The 16,174-nt window shown below is 39.9% G+C and overlaps 1 protein-coding gene across 2 annotated transcripts in view; it reads right to left on the reverse strand.

The window, feature by feature from the left end:
• Window positions 1-6,233: 6,233 nt before the first annotated feature.
• The window catches only part of TMEM123 (transmembrane protein 123), a 64,244-nt gene continuing 54,303 nt past the window's right edge, over window positions 6,234-16,174 (reverse strand). The window contains exon 5 of one of the 2 annotated variants that reach the window (XM_023208124.3): window positions 6,234-6,423. In XM_023208124.3, the coding sequence (XP_023063892.2) occupies window positions 6,249-6,423 (175 nt within the window). In that variant the 3' untranslated portion in view covers window positions 6,234-6,248. Of the gene's footprint in view, window positions 6,424-13,518; window positions 16,104-16,174 lie in introns of those variants that run through there. The other variant, XM_023208125.2, reaches the window with a different exon arrangement.

Genomic DNA, 16,174 nt, shown 5'->3' on the forward strand with positions numbered 1-16,174 from the left:
TTGTGTTACCAGAATATTTTTTCTGTCCTGATTTAAAAAGTAATTTTCATGTGTCTTCATTGTACTCAAATGCTAGCTATTAAGTAAAAAATTGCATTCATGAGAAATTATTGGTTTTAAAATAATGTTATCTGTGAAATTTCTTTAGATGACAGTCTCTTGTTGCTTTGTATGTTATAGATACAATGTTGGATGAAAAATGAATCCAACATTAATTTCAAAAAACTCTTAAATTAGATAAATAGGCATTATTTTCAGACAATCGTGTAATTGCTTTATTGCGTAGGTGTTGATGAGGTGAGGAGGTGGCATATAGGCAATGAATGGTTAGTACCTCCTTTCTGGGTCCAGCCATATTTGACCTTTCTTAGATCTCACTCTGTGGCAGACTTCTGAAGCCAGTTGGATAAGGAAGTCTAATGTTAAAAACTCTTCCTTTTTCTTCTCACCTCACAACTCTTTTGGATTCCTTTAGAGAACACATGGGAAGAGTGAGTAAGAATTCCTGTATCCCCCAGTCTCTTCTCTTGCCTTTGTTTCTGTCCTGATATGCTGATACATGTATGTAAGTCCAAATGCATATACCTAGGTTAAAGACCTCATGAGAGAAACTCCCAGCCATTATGGAGGGAATATAAAGAGAGAATTCTTTTCCCCCCACAAATTCAGTAGACTCAGAACAATGTTAAAACATTGTTAACTTTTCTCTGCTTTTCATCCTGGACTTAATGATTGCTGAAGGGATAATTAGCACCCTCAAGGAATCAAATTAGAAGTCTGTTAGTCAGAACAATCCAATATGTCTAAGTCATAAAACTAATCCCCCTTGTTGTCACAGGATACTATTAAATCTTTTTAAAAACTATTCTCTTTTTTTCTTATCTTGCTTGTAATAGCTGCTCTATCGATGATCCCGTTTGCCAGATACAGTGCTAAATGCTTTAAACAATTGAGATGTGCTGTATGTTCAGTTGTATCCCCTGCAAATTTATATGTTGAAGTCCTAATTGCCAGTACCTCAGAATGTACCTGTATTTGGAAATGGGGCCGTTAAAGAGGCAAATAAGGTAAAATGAGATTATATCGTTGACTGCTAATCAACATGATTGGTGTTCTAAGAAGGGATTAGGATACAGATGCAGAGGGGTGACTATGTGAAGACACCCGAGAAAGAGGCCTCAGAAGAAAGCAAACCTACCAACATCTTGATCTTGGACTTCTAGCTTCCAGAGCTGTAAGAAAATAAATTTCTGTTATTTAAGCCACCCAGTCATTGGTACTTTGTTATGGCAGCCTTAGGAAAGTAATACAAACTGCCCTTAATTAATACTTTAAAGCACATTGGCACTGATCCTTCCAGCAATTTTGCAAAGTAAAATTTGAACACAGATCTGCCTGACTCCTTAGCTTGTGCTTTTTTTAACAAACTGTCCTAATAAGCTGTCTTTATATTTTTAAAAATTAACATGGGCTGCTGTATAGTATAACATACTGTATGCTTACAGTATAACTGGAACAACTTACGATTTGCCATCTATAAAAGAGTTACCTTATTTGGCTTTATTCAGCTAGCAGTTTAAAGACTTCTGTGTTTTTCATATTCAGTAAAAATAATACAAAAAATATAACTAAACATAGTGTAATTTATACTTTATCTGCTTGCAAAATTCTCATATGGACCTAGGTTTGAGATTAGGGTTTTAGTCTCATCTTTTTTGCCCTCTTAATGATGATAATCAGTTAATCAGTGTCTTAGCAGGTGCCCATTATGTTGAGCAGACAGATGAATGTCAGATCCTTTGTTTGGATTTTTTATTGCCTTCCATAATCCTTAAAACCGTAGGAAACATGTCTCCTTTGTATAATACAAATGTGGAAATTGAGGCCCAGTGAAACCAAGTAATTTGCTTGCTAGAGATAACAAGTGGTAGAGTGTGAACTGTATACAGTCCAGGTGGAAGTGGCTCCAGAACATTTACTTTTTTTTTTTTAATCTCTTGCTAAACCATACTTCAGTTTTTATTTGTTTGTTTGTTTTTGAGATGGAGTGTCGTTCTTGTTGCCCAGACTGGACTGCAATGATATGATCTCGCCTCACTGCAACCTCTGCCTCCTGGGTTGAAGTGATTCTTCTGCCTCAGCCTCCCGAGTAGCTGGGATTATAGAGGCCCGCCACCACAACTGGCTAATATTTTTAGTAGAGCCAGGGTTTCACCATGTTGGCCAGACTGGTCTCAAACCCCTGACCTCAGGTGATCCACCTGCCTCTGCCTCCCGAAGTGCTGGGATTACAGGTGTGAGCCACCACACACAGCCTGTACTTTAGTTTTCTACTTTCTTTCTTGTGGTTTGGATCTCTTTCTTCCCTGTCTTAACCTAAATGGGAGGAATTGTATGATTGTTAGTTATGCTTCTCATTTGTTTCCCACATTTTTTCTTAAAAGAACTCAAGTACCAGAGCTGAATACAGTCTACTTTTCTCAACACTAGCGACCTAAGAGACCCATTACTTGTTGACTGCCATTCCATAAGTCAAAGGACAACTGATAGCTTTGAAGACACACCTAAATTTTTTCCAGAGGTGTAACATTTCAATGAGTATCCCCTACTATATGTAAGAGAAACCTGTCAGTACATAGTAACAGTTCTTTCAACCTTTCTGGGTGCTCTGAAAAAATTAAAAGTAAAACTAAGATGCTGGCAGGGCACGGTGGCTCACGCCTGTAATCCCAACCCTTTGGGAGGTCGAGGCGGGCTGATCACTTGATGTCAGGAGTTCAAGACCAGTCTGGCCAACATGGTGAAACCCTCTCTCTACCAAAAATACAAAAATTAGCTGGGCATGATGGCAGTTGCCTATAATCCCAGCTACTCCAGAGGCTGAAGCAGGAGAATTGTTTGAACGTGGGAGGCAGAGGTTGCCGTGAGCCAAGATTTCACCACTGCACTCCATCCTGGGAAACACAGTGAGATTCTGTCTCAAAAACAACAACAACAACAAAACAGAAGTAAGATGCTATTTGCTGTTTTCACTGTGCTGACATTTGCAATGATTGGTGCAGACACAATGGTGGTCAGTAGACCTGCGTTTAAGAACAACTGGTGTATGGTAAAGCCATTAGCCTGATTAAAAAAAAAAAAAAAAAAAAGAATATAAGAAGAATCATATTAAGGGAGAACACTTAGTCTTATCTGTTGTGGTTTTCTTCGACATAGAAGGAACTCTTTTTTGCCCCTGCACTTATCATCTTGGTGCTTTTGGGAGAGAAACATGGTTATGCCCGGTAGGGTAGCTCAATCCCATCTTTATTCTTTCTCTTTGGGAACCAACTTGTCTGAAGAGAGTGTACTCTGTCCTTCTGTGATGTTGGCATCATAGTGGCCTGTCTCAGTTGTTCAGTATTGCCAGTGACTGGTAAAGTGTGTTTCCTTTTAGCATTCATATTAGGAAATCTACGTGAAGGCATCATCCTTCAGATCTTTTATCAATGATAAACATGTTTTCAATGTTACGTGATGACTCCTTTTATTGGTTCTAAACTTGCTTAAAAAGAATGTTATTTATTGAGCCCCACAAGTCCATAATAGATTCTTTTGCCTACTTGGTCTGTTGGGATATGCGTGATTATTCCGGGGAAGAAGGTTTAGATGGCTTAGTAGAAATGAAAAGACTATGGTAATAATTGATCACTGTGTTAGGTCCTGTTATCTTTCTGGTATGATGTCCAGATAGGCTTTAACCATGGAGTCCTTGGAGCTTTTAAGCCTTAGCAGCTCTGATAATGAAGGGTAATAGGTAGTTAAAGAGCCCTGAATTTCAAATCCAAAGACTTTGCCTCTAAGCCTAATTCTGCAGTTAATGAGGTCTTCAGCAAGCCCTTTACAACTCTTTCTGGTCCTCAGTTTTTCTGTGAAGGTGAATTTCTGCCCTGCTTATGCCTCACAGGGCTGTAGTGAGGTCTGATGTAGAGCTGCACTTGACTTCTGTATTCTTCATTAGTGGGCTATGCTAAAGACGGTGTCACAGGTCTGATTCCCAAGTAGCAAGCATTCTGTTTCATATCAGACCTATATAGACTGAGTCATAGCATTGTGTTCCAATCAGTTTTTGTTTTGTTTTGTTTTAAGGCAAGGTAATTGCTTTAGAATATATATATATATTTGTTGTAAAAAGTTTCAAACAAAATCAGTATATAAAGTAACATGTTTGAGTCCCCTTTAATTTCTCCCCACTACTACTTTCAGTCCCCTCCCTGGTAGTAATCACTGTTAAATTTAATATGTACTCAGTGTGTGGGGGTATATGTATACACACATGCCTACATACATACGGTTATAGAAATGTTCTTAAGGTTACTTTTTCACTCAGTAGTAGGTCTTGAAGATCTTTATCTTTCCATGACAGTAAGCAAATATCCAGTTATTTTTCTATAAATATAGAAGTCATAATTTCAGCTTCAAAGCTATATGGACACTAAGATGTTTTCTCTGTCCTATTTGATAATATAAAATCACTTTATAGTATTTCTGACAAGTACATGTACAACCTCTGTTTCAGACAGAATTCATTACTTAAATGTATCCATTTTGAGGCTATTTTGGTTGCTAGAGTAATCCGTAGTATAGCACAATTCAGGATATTGGAGAATATTTTACACAGAGGTGAAAAAACAGCATCAGGTCTAGAGATCAATGATAGGTTTGGCACAGTAAAGGCACAGAGGTACAAAAGCGCAAGCATTGTCAGAGAACAGGGAGTTGTCCTATGAATTAAAACGTATTACTCTTGTTTTACTGAGGCTCGGAAATATTTTAATCCAAAGTAAGAAATAAGTGCCATAAGAGAGATTCAGATGAAGTGCTATGGGGTCTTTTTTAAAAAGAATATTAGATGAAATATCTCAATTGGGTATTGAGGATTAAATAGGGTTAAAATATGCAAAGTTGGAGAATGGAGTTATTGGGAAGTATTTTCCAGGAAGAAGGAAAAACGAAGAAAGACAAAAATGCATGAATCATTTTTGCGAAAAGTAGTTTTAGGGTCAATGAAGGTGAATAATGGGAACCAAGGTTGGGAAGATAGGATGGGGACCAGGCTTAAGAGGACTACAAATTACGGGCTTTGCTGTCTAGACTTCTTTCTTTAGGTAAAGAAGAGCTGTTGGTTTTTAAGCAGAGGACTTATATGATTTTAGGTGTTACTTACAAAGAACAATGTAGTGGCAGAATTGGATTTCCATGTAAAAGGGGTTTGGGAAGCAAGCTGATTAGGCTTGAAGCCCAATTCATAAAGCACTGTTAGTATTTTGTTGAAGATTTTGGCATCTGTATTTATAAAGGATATTGATTTGTAGTTTTTTGTGGTATGTTTGTCTAGATTTGGTATCAGGGTAATACTGGTCTCATAGAATGAGTTAGGAAGCGTTCCTTTTCAGCTGATATTTTTCCTTTTATATACCCTTGGGTGCAGAGGACTTGAGGTTCTCAGAAATTCCATTCCTGATCCCACAGCAAAGAAACAGGATAGAACAACATGTCCTGAGAGACCTTTTGATACATGCCTTCCTCTCAACTTTTTGAAGCAGCAGCACTAGCAGCAGAGAACAAGGAATAGAAGAAAAATAGAAAAGGAACAGGCTTGACCGCGTGGTAAAAGTTCTATGTAAAAGAGGTCACTTTAACTGGTTCTTAAAAACTTTTTTTAAGTGATTATGTTAATGTTTTAATAGAAAGGGGAAAAGTCTTTGAGTAACTGGCAAGTGATAAATCTAGATATTTTTGCATAGAAAGGCCATCCTTTCCTGAGATGAGAAGGAAGAGGGTTAGGATGTGAAACAGGAAAAGTTCCCTTGTCCCCCTCGCAGAGCATGTGATGAGGGAGTGGCTCGCTTCTTCAGTGCGCCACTGCTCAAACCTCTAGGGGAGCATACCAATGGACAGGCTGTGAGTCTCTGACCCTACGGCAGTGTGTAGGGGTGAATGTTTACAGCTGAAGCCCCAGTGGACGTATGTTACAGGGTGCTCTTTTAGTTTAGTTGTCCGTAGGCGGCTTGTGTTAGCTCAGTTAGACCCCTGCCTTAGCTCAAGGACAGAGGGCTTTCTTGGCCTGGGGTTCTTGCCTTAGTGTACCAGAAGAACCGAATCACACGTGAGCTTGGACAATGAGTGCAAGCTTTTATTGAGTGGAAGTAACTCTCAGCAGATGAGGGAGCCAGAAGGGAGATGCTTTTCCCCTGGAGTCTGGCCACTCAGCAGCCCGGGCTCTCCTCTGACTGCCCCAGCCAAACTCTCCACCTCATTCTGCTGGTTGATGGCCTGCTGTTGTCCTGGCATGCTCCCCTCAATGTCCTCTTGATGTCCAGCCGCTTGTGTGTTCCTCTGCTCATGTGCCCCCTCTCGACGTCCAGCTGCCTGTTTGTCTGCCTGTGGCAGGATTGATAAGGAATCAGAGAGACTGATGGGATTGAGGAGGATATTTATTATTTTAGGTGCACCGGCCCAGTTGGATTAACATCCAAAGGACTGAGCCCTGAACAAAGAGTTAAGTTATCTTTTAAGCAGTTCTTGGGGCAGGGGGAGATCTGTGCACGGGGAAGCATATTACAGAAGTGAGAAACAAAGACAGTTATTTAATTAATTGAGACATGCATTACATCATTTATTACTTTTCAAGGAAAAACATGTTTTACGACTTGAGTTTATCTGTCTATTGACCTTGCAGCTGCACAGCTAGAGAAACAGGGTCTTCACAATGCCTGGGAAAGGAGGAGAGATAAGGCTCACTAGCCATAAAAAACAGGCAGTTAATTTTTAAAGGACTCCAGCTCTTTCTCTTTATCAGGGGGAACTGGATTTTCTTACATACAACTGAGTTTCTGCTAACCATTCTTTAATTTCCTTTCATTCCTGTTCCATGCCTGCTAGGGTCTCAGGGTTTTTATAGGCACAGGATGGGGCTGTGGCAGGCCAGGGTGGTCTTGGGAAATGCAACATTTGGGGAGGAAAACAAAAATGCCTGTTCTCACCTAGGTCTGTGGGGTTGGAGCCCTAGCCTGACTGAGACTGCACCCTCCTCTACCCAGCACTTCCCTTCCCAACTTCCATATCATTTAAAGGGACCAAGCCCTTCCCTTTCCAGCACTTCCCTGGCCCCCTTCCGTATCAGATGGATGGGTATAGCTGCAGGAAGAGCAGGAAGCTGAGTTCTTTCTGTTCACAATAGAAATCTTCCAGGTCTTAATCTTAGATTTCCAACTCATTTTCCTCTTTTTTGTGAGGTTGTCAGATACTTATATCCGGAGATGTCTATTAAACTGGGTTCTAACCTCTACTACAAACCCACTAATCTATATGATCACACAATAGCAGAGTAGGTATAAAAGGTTTGTATTTATCAAATGTTTCATTTTAATATGCATTATTTCTTTGGAAGTTGTTGGTTTCCCTGTACTGTCATGTACAACATTTGCAAGGATCAAAAATAAACATTTATTTGAAGCATTTTCAGAGGATATAATGAAAACTGGTTTTGGCTGTAAACATTTAATGAAAATATAGATTGTATATACCATATATTGATGCCTTGCATAGAACAGAAATTTAGTTTTCCTATGAAATTAAATGCAGTGAACCTATATGAAAAGAAGCTTGATTCTGCTATATAAAGTTCTAAATCAGGCAATACTCATCTATGGTGTTAAAAGTTAGTTGTTATCTAACAACTGGGCAAGAATGGTTGGGAATATCAGGGGCACTTCTGGAGTGCTGGTAATGTTCTAGTCTTCTACCTAAATGGGAGTTAGATAGGTTTGTTCACTTTGATAATTCATTGTGCTATGTACTTTAAAAAAAAAAAAGCTTTTAAAGTTGATAAAACTTTATTACATATTGTATAATATGTTTTGACATATATATACCCTGTGGAATGGCTAAATGAAGAAAATTAACATATGCATTACCTCATTTTCTTTTGTGGTCAGAATACTTAAAATCTACTCTCAACAGTTTTCAAGTCTACAACATATTGTTGTTAACTATAGTCAGCATGATATTCAATAGATCTATTGAATGTATTCTTCCTGTCTAACTGAAACTTTATATCCTTTGACCAACATCTCCCAGTCCCCAGAGCCTCTAGTAACCACCATTATACTCTCTGCTTCTATGAGTTCAACTTTTCTAGATTCCCTTATTATAAGTGAGATCATGCAGTATTTGTCTTTCTGTGCCTGGCTTATTTCACTTAACAGAATGCCCTCCAGGTTCATCCATGTTATCACAAATGACAGGGTTTCGTTCTTTTCTAAGGCTAAATAGTATTACATAGTGTATGTATCCCACATTTTCTGTATACATTCATGAACATGGGAGTAGAGATGTCTCTTCAACATGCTGATTTCAGATCTTTTAGGTAAATACTCGTAAGTGGGACTGCTGATTCATATGGCAGTTCTATTTTTAATGTTTTGAGGAATCTGCATACTACAGTTTTGTTTCGTAGTGAGTAGGTATATGTAAGCTGACCCCCAAAAGCTGAGGAGCTGTGAGGCCAAAGAAAGAGGCTGACAAATCCAGTTTCTCAGAAAGAAAACAGGAACTTAACAAACAGAAGCCATGTCTCCAGTGACTGTGAGATGGTGGATCCGTGTACTGTTACCCGCTGGACTCAGGGGTTTTCTATCATAAGGAATTTGCCTAAGGGCAAGATTTATGGTAAGTATGTGTTTACAAGAGCATCAAGATTGTTTTGACCTAACAACAGGATTTACAGAAAGTATGTGAAAGTAGAAACCTTAGAGGCATTCCCAGAACTGGGGTTAATCAGAAGTCAACATGGCTGATAAGCATCCAGTATGGAGTTGTTTTAACCACCACAAGTTTCCCATAATGCCTGTACTAATTTACATTCTCACCAACAGCATACAAGGTTCCCTTTTGCCTGCATACACAACACTTGGTATCTTTCATCTGTTTGATGATAGCCTTTTTTTTTTTTTTTTTGAGACAGAGTCTTGCTCTGTCACCTAGGCTGGCATGCAGTGGCACGATGTCGGTTAACTGCAACTTCTATCTCCCAGGTTCAAGCGATTCTCATGCTTCAGCCTCCCGAGCTGGGATTACAGGTGTACACCATCACACCCAGCTAATTTTTTTGTATTTTTTTAGTAGAGACGGGGTTTTGCCATGTTGCCCAGGCTGGTCTCGAACTCCTGAGCTCAGACAATGCACTCACCTCAGCCTCCCAAAGTGCTAGGATTACAGGTGTGAGTCACCACACCCAGCTGATGATAGCCATTTTTAACAGTTGTGAGAGATCATGATTTTAATTTGCATTTCCCTGATGATTCGTGATTTGCATATTTTCATGTATCTGTTGACTGTATGTCCTCTTTTGAAAAATGTCTATTCAGATCGTTTGCCCCTATTTTTAATAGGGTTATTTGTTTTCTTACTATTGCTTCAGATCCTTATATATTTTTGAATATTAACCCCTCATCAGATGTATGGTTTACATATATTATTTCCCATTCTGTAGGTTGTCTCTACTCTGTTGACTGAGGTAATAGGTTGTTTATATCAGATTTTTCTTCTTTTTTTGACATAGGCATTTATTGCTATAAACTTTCCTTTTGGATCTACTTTTGCTGCATACTGTAAATTTTGGTATGTTGGATTCCCACTTTTGTTTGTCTCAAGAAAATTTTAAATATTCCCTTTAATTTCTTTGACCCATTGGCTATTCAGGTGCGTCTGTTTTATTTCCATATATTTCTGAATTTTCTAGAATTCCTTTTAGGTTTCTAGTTATATAACATTGTGATTTGAAAGGCACTTGATTTTATTTCAGTCTCTTAAATTTATAAAGACTTGTTTTGTGGTCAAACATATGATCTCTCCTGCAGTATGTTCTGTGTGTGCTTCAGAAGAATTTGTATCTTGCTGCTGTTAGATGGAATGTTCTGTATATGTCTTTTAGCTCCATTTGGTTTAATGTATGTAGTTCAAATATATCCTTACTGATTTTCTGTCTGGATGGTAAGTCCATTGTTGAAAGTGGGGTATTGAAGTCCTCTTCAGCTGTGTTGCTCTTTATTTCTTCCTTCAGATCAGAAAAGAATGCTTTTTTTTCTTTCTTTACATACAGCTTGACCCTTGAACAATATGGGTTCGAACTGCGTGGGTCTGCTTATATAAGATTTTGGCAGTAAATACCATTGGCCCCCCCTGAGAGATAAAGAAGAGAGTCTTTATCTCTCCTTCATTTCTGAAGTAGGGCATTGCAAGGTAAGTGCATAGTCTGCTTCTCTTTGTTTTTAGGGGGCCAAAGCTCTGTATTAATAATAGCCTTAATGTAGTGGTTTTCTCAAATGCGGGTTGTTTTTAAGTTGTAGTAATGGTGTACTGTGTGTGTGAGGAGGCTCACTGTCTCCTACAGAGATGGGAAGGTAGAGGTATTGGGAGGCTTATCTCATTCTCCAGAGCTGTGTACTTCTGTCAGCAGGAATTACATTGGGTTGTGCAGTTCACTCTATGGGCCAGTAGGTGGAGCTTGCGGGCAAAAGACGGCCAAGCACTGTCCAATGGTGTCAGTAGAAGTGATGGGCCCTGGAGGTTGACCTCCCAGCCAGTAGCTGGCGCTTGCAGGCGCCCGGTAGTTGCAATGGTGTAAAACTTTTACTTGGCCTTTGTTAATCAGGAGAGGTATCAGAGTTCCTGGGTAATGAGTGGGCCCATGGGGTTCCCAGTGGTCCCCATCCCAGCTCTGCTGCCAAGGTGGCTGGCAAGGGTCTAGGGTCAGCTTCCAGGCCACTGGGGCAATCTTCCAGAGAGACTGGGAGGTGCCTCTCCTGTGCAGAGCCCATTCAGGGGAATTGGGACAGCCCCGGGTTTTCACTGTACCACGTTGCAGTGGGACCCACCCAGCTCCCACACCCCTGAGCTGGAAGGTCTCCAGTATCTAGCTGTCAGCAGCAGAACAGAATGGTTACGCTAGGCCCAAGCCGACTCCATTCAAATTGCCTAGCCACAGGCCATGTGACTCCTTAGGGACAGAAACCATGGTTATTAGGCCATACCCTTTCTGGTTTAGTCTTATGGAGGGAGGGCCCCCATGCTTCTCTGCCACTGCATGAACCCACACCATGCACTCTGTGGTTCTGACAGTGGGAGCTCCTACCCTGCTTGAGATCAGATCATAAATCTCCATGCTCCTGGATGGTGTGCTTGAGTCCTGGGGAGCCAGTACCAAGTCAGCAGACTTGTCCACTGGCCCCTTGGGCTCGAGTACCAGCTGTCATAGGGAGGAGCAAATTGTCCCCAGGCTGCCAACAAAACACTCAGATGGGGCAAGGGTGGCTACACTATGGGGTCAGGTTCCCCCTGTCCTGTCCCTCCCCAACAAGCCATGGGAATGGCCAGGCAGGCAGTCTTGGGAGGGATGAGCAGGCGTGGGGCATGCTCAGATGTAGCCTTTGTGGCATATAAGAATCAGAGTGCCTGGGCCCTGCTCATTCCCTGGTCTGGCAGACAGCAGCAGCTGCAACAGCTTATGACAGGACATAGAGTCTTGGAGGTTGGTGCCCAGAGTCACGCTTTGTTTAAATTGTCCAGTACATGGAAGCCTTTGAGGTTCTATGCGAGTTCAAGTGACCTCTGTGTGTGTGGTCACCAGGTAATTCCCTAGCTCCCTCTGCCAGTCTAAATGTCTGTGGGGTCATGGAGCTCTTCTGTAGCTAAGATCTCAGAGGCCTATGGCAGGAATGTGGTGCCCCAGGGTTCCTTCACTCACCCTTTCCTGGTCTGGGGCCAGTCTTGGCACTTGGTGATATCAAGCATGCAGTCCTATTTCTTCCCTCTTCCACCAGTGTCTCCCATCTTCTCTTGAATTTCAGTGTTCTCTTTTTTTTTTTTTTTGAGATGGAGTTTCACTCTTGTTGCCCAGGCTGGAGTGCAATGGCGTGATCTTGGCTCACCACAACCTCCGCCTTGCGGGTTCAAATGAGTCTCGTGCCTCAGCCTCCCAAGTAGCTGGGATTACAGGCATGTGCCACCACACCTGGCTAATTTTTGTGTTTTTAGTACAGACAGGGTTTCTCCATGTTGGTCAGGCTGGTCTCGAACTCCCGACCTCAGGTGATCCGCCTGCCTCAGCCTCCCAATGTTGGGATTACAGGTGTGAGCCACCGTTCCCAACCTGTTCTCTCTCAAGATCTGTTCATGTGATGTACTCAATATTTTGGTTCCTCTTTGTGAAAGAGGCACATCGTAGCTGCACTCTAGTCAGCCATGTTGAACCTGGTATCTTTATTGCATTTTTCATTTGTTGTACTCTGCAGCTATGGAACTTTTTTTTTTTTTATTTCGATCTATTACATTTCTCATTTTGTGTTCCTGATTTCGTTGACTTGTTCCTCTGCATTTCCTTAGTGTGCTGAGCTTCCTTAAAACGATTACTTTGAATTCTTTGTTATGTAGTTTGTTGCTCTCCATTTCTCTGGCATTAGCTACTGGGAAATTATTGTGTTCTTTTGATCTTGATGTTTCCTTGGCTTTTCATGTTTCTTTTAATTATGTTGATGTTTGTGCATTTGGTGCAGCAGTCACCTCTTCCAGACTTTTCAGGCTGGTTTTGTTAAGGAAAGACTTCCCTGTTGGGGGGATGTGAGGGCACTGGCTGGGTGAGGTGCAATGATTCTGGTAGCTGTGAGGATGCAGCAGTGTGGTCTCCTTGTAGCTGTTTTAGCTGAGAACACTGTTGAAAACTGCAGGGATCCTCAGCAACCAACACTGTCAGTGTTTGCAGCAGTGGTAAGGGCTGTTGGGGTGCTCAGTGATTGATGACTGTAGGGTTCTCTTGATCTCTCTGTCCCTGACCAGGGAAGTTGTGGCTAAAGGGATCCTTCTTGACACTGGGTCTGGCATGCAAGCCCACTTGAGGTGGCAATGGAAGTGGTGTCTGATGCGTGATGCCCAGAGAGCAGCATGTGTAAAGGGACTGTAGCTCTGGGGTGGTAATGGCACTGGTGCCCAGGGCAGACACCCTGCTGATAGTTGATAATGGTATGTGAAGTATGGGAGCCTGTGAAACAGGCAGGGACAAGAGCAAAAGTGTACACACAGCTACAGTGGCTTTAGGGTTGGGGCAAGTCCTGGCCCTCTATGATGACTGAGCTGGTCTCCAGGGTGTAAACAGATAGAGAAACCTTGGCACTGGGGCCCAGGGTGCAAACTCCCTTACTATGGCAGTGGCTTTACTATTTGCAGTATAGGTGTGCACAGCCCAGCCTTGGAGTCAGGGCCTGGAGTGTGAGCTTTCAATGGCAGCTGAGTTGGTGTTCAGAGTGTGGACATGCAGAGAGATCTTCGCTCTGGAGTGCAAACTAGCTTGCTATGGCCATGGCTGTTGGTTACCTTTGTGGCAAAAGAAGGTGGTGTCCTCTGCAGAGCCTTTCTTCTGCGTTTGAGCGTTTTCTATTTATCTTGAGTTTAATGAAATAAAGCAAAATCACACACTTAAAATTTTAGAAGGAGAACAATTTTATTCTAAAAATAGATCTTGGTAACAATGAAATACCAAAAGCTGGTCATTACAATAAAAAGAAGAGTTTAACTTTTTTTCCTGAAAATACAAAATTATCACTATAATATACTGCCAACTCTGTTTATCTGTATTTGAATTATTCCTTTCATGGATTATTGAAGAAAATTTTAAAACTGGCTTCTGCCTAGTACTTATACATCTGGATTGTTTTGATCTTCAAATAAATACATTCTTAAGGAATGCAAGCAAAAATTGAGCATTTTTCTAAGTAAACGTAATTAGGAAGGTAAATTTATGCTTAGGAAATGTGATCTAAAGCAAAATTTTCTTTTGCATAACCATTTCCCTCAACTTTTATAGATAACAACAAAAAAAACCTTGCATTGAAAGTACTGGTATTTGCAAGTAACAAATTATACTACTTATATACAGAGAAAAGACATAACTAAACTACTTCAAATCCAATGCAGAGGAAACTTTCAAGGCAAATGACTTAGTACTTAAAAAGTGGTTTTTCTATCTTCAAAGGGCTAAAGAAACAAGTATTCAAAAAGAAACTTCAGGTCGGTCCACAAAGTTCTGACTGACTTGAAGTAGTGAAATACCAAGAATGCAGTAGACAAATTTAAAAGGCCTTAATTAGAATAAAGTATATCTTAACTACATTTTGCAAAGAAATGAAGCAATGGTTGCATAACCAGTCAGGGCCAAGTTAGTAACATACAACTCAGCCATCAGCCCACATCTCTTTCAACTAATCTAAATGTATTTTTTAGACAATTTCCTCCATACTCTATATGTTACATACATCCAATCATATCCATATTTTGGATGATTTTTTTCTATGTTCATCAGATTATTGGTTATAATGCACAGCAAGCAGAAATGATCCATTTTAAAATTCTTAATATCTAGCATTCTCTGCAAAACAAAAGCTGACCACAATAGTTTTATTGTATTCCTGTTAAATGTAGGCGCATGTTCATTAGGACATCTAAGCTATTTTTAGGACCTTCAGAAACTGGTGTGATTTACTTTGGCCCTCTGAGATAGAAATGCGATCTTAGTATTTACTGTGACTACATACCTCTTTTGTTAAAGCCTGACCCTGAGTTTTGAGTGCTGGAATATAAACTGTGAAACGGAAAACACTCCAAAATACATTGTGGCTAATACCGGTGTCTCTACAAATACTGTGCTTTTTCTGTCCATTAACGTAATGCATCTGAAAGTACTTCTCCTTCAGCATGGAGTAAGAGGGATCTGAGGGAATATCCAAATCAGGAAGGAGGAAATGTCCTGCTAAACATTCCTCTCAAAACTTTCTAAGAATTTATTCTAAAGTATGTTGGTGTTTTAGTATAAAAAATGTCATTTCCCTAAATCTCTGAGTAATATCAACAGTGCATGAAAGAAAATACAGCATTTTCATCCTGCAGGTTTAGTAGCCTGGGGGAAGTCCCACAATCCCTGGGTTAATAAACACAGCATTAGGCTACAGTTTTGACTCTCTAGAATTCTAAATGTTCTTTTGAAAATCATACAAGCGGTTCTTTTTCTTAAAGTTAGGTGTGTTTACACTCAATTAAAAATTTCTAGATATTGAAAGCAGCTCTACAGTTCTTAAAATAGTCATGAAATATAAGATTAAAATTAAATGAACTAAAGTAACTTCCAGTGGTGACAATATTCTCACAGTAGCAAATAATCTAACTTCTAGGTGTTTTTTTTCCTATATTGCCAGGATTATTTAATACTGACAACTAAGTCTTTAAAACATTATTATGTTAAACACTGCAGTTTACCTAAATTACACAGAGAAAAATTACATCAACATTGAAAGCTCAAAAGAAGTTAATAAAAATATATGCTCTTTAATGCTCCAATGGGTCCCTAACAGGGTTAAGCACAGATATTATTTTGGGTTTTATTTGAAAATTTTCTTTTTCTTGGAGTATTTTGTTTCTAGACCAACGACTACAGTTGAAAGCACAAAAAATGTTGATGTTTTTCTTAAATTATGCTTCAGATCTGGTTTACTTGATTGTATAATTTCTGTGTGGCATCAGTAATCAGGATATATCCAGCTCTGAAAAGCACTGAAGTTCTTTGTGTGAGCTCCAAAAGATACCCAAAATCCTGAGTGCTGTGACAAACTCCTTATTTGTATGCCCAGATGGCACTTTAAGTGATGACACCTTTCAATTACTGGTTATATGTGACCAATGCCCCCCCCCCCCGGGAAAAAAAAAAAAAAAAAAAAAAAAAAGATAGGACTTGTCTGTCTTACTATGAGCTTGCTAAAAGTGAATATAAACCATTGTATTCACTGTCTGTAAGCTCCAGGTGTTTATTACAAAACCCAAACCCTTGTTACCTTGAGGAATCTTTACATATTTACGTAATACACTGTACATTATATGCATGGCCTGTTTATACTATTTTCAAAAAAAGAGTATTGTTTTAAACTATTAATAAACCAAAATTAATTGATAGGGCGGCATCAATCTGTCTTCCTTCCTTGGTCCATGGATTTCCTTAAATGATGGCATCATGTTCATCTCTGTAATATATTAAAAGTTACAATTACTTTGTTTTGTATTTCTGTCAAAACTAGTTATGTTCCTATTTGTT

The sequence above is a fragment of the Piliocolobus tephrosceles genome, chromosome 13 (assembly GCF_002776525.5).
Source record: "Piliocolobus tephrosceles isolate RC106 chromosome 13, ASM277652v3, whole genome shotgun sequence".
NCBI classification, from domain to species: Eukaryota; Metazoa; Chordata; class Mammalia; order Primates; family Cercopithecidae; genus Piliocolobus; species Piliocolobus tephrosceles.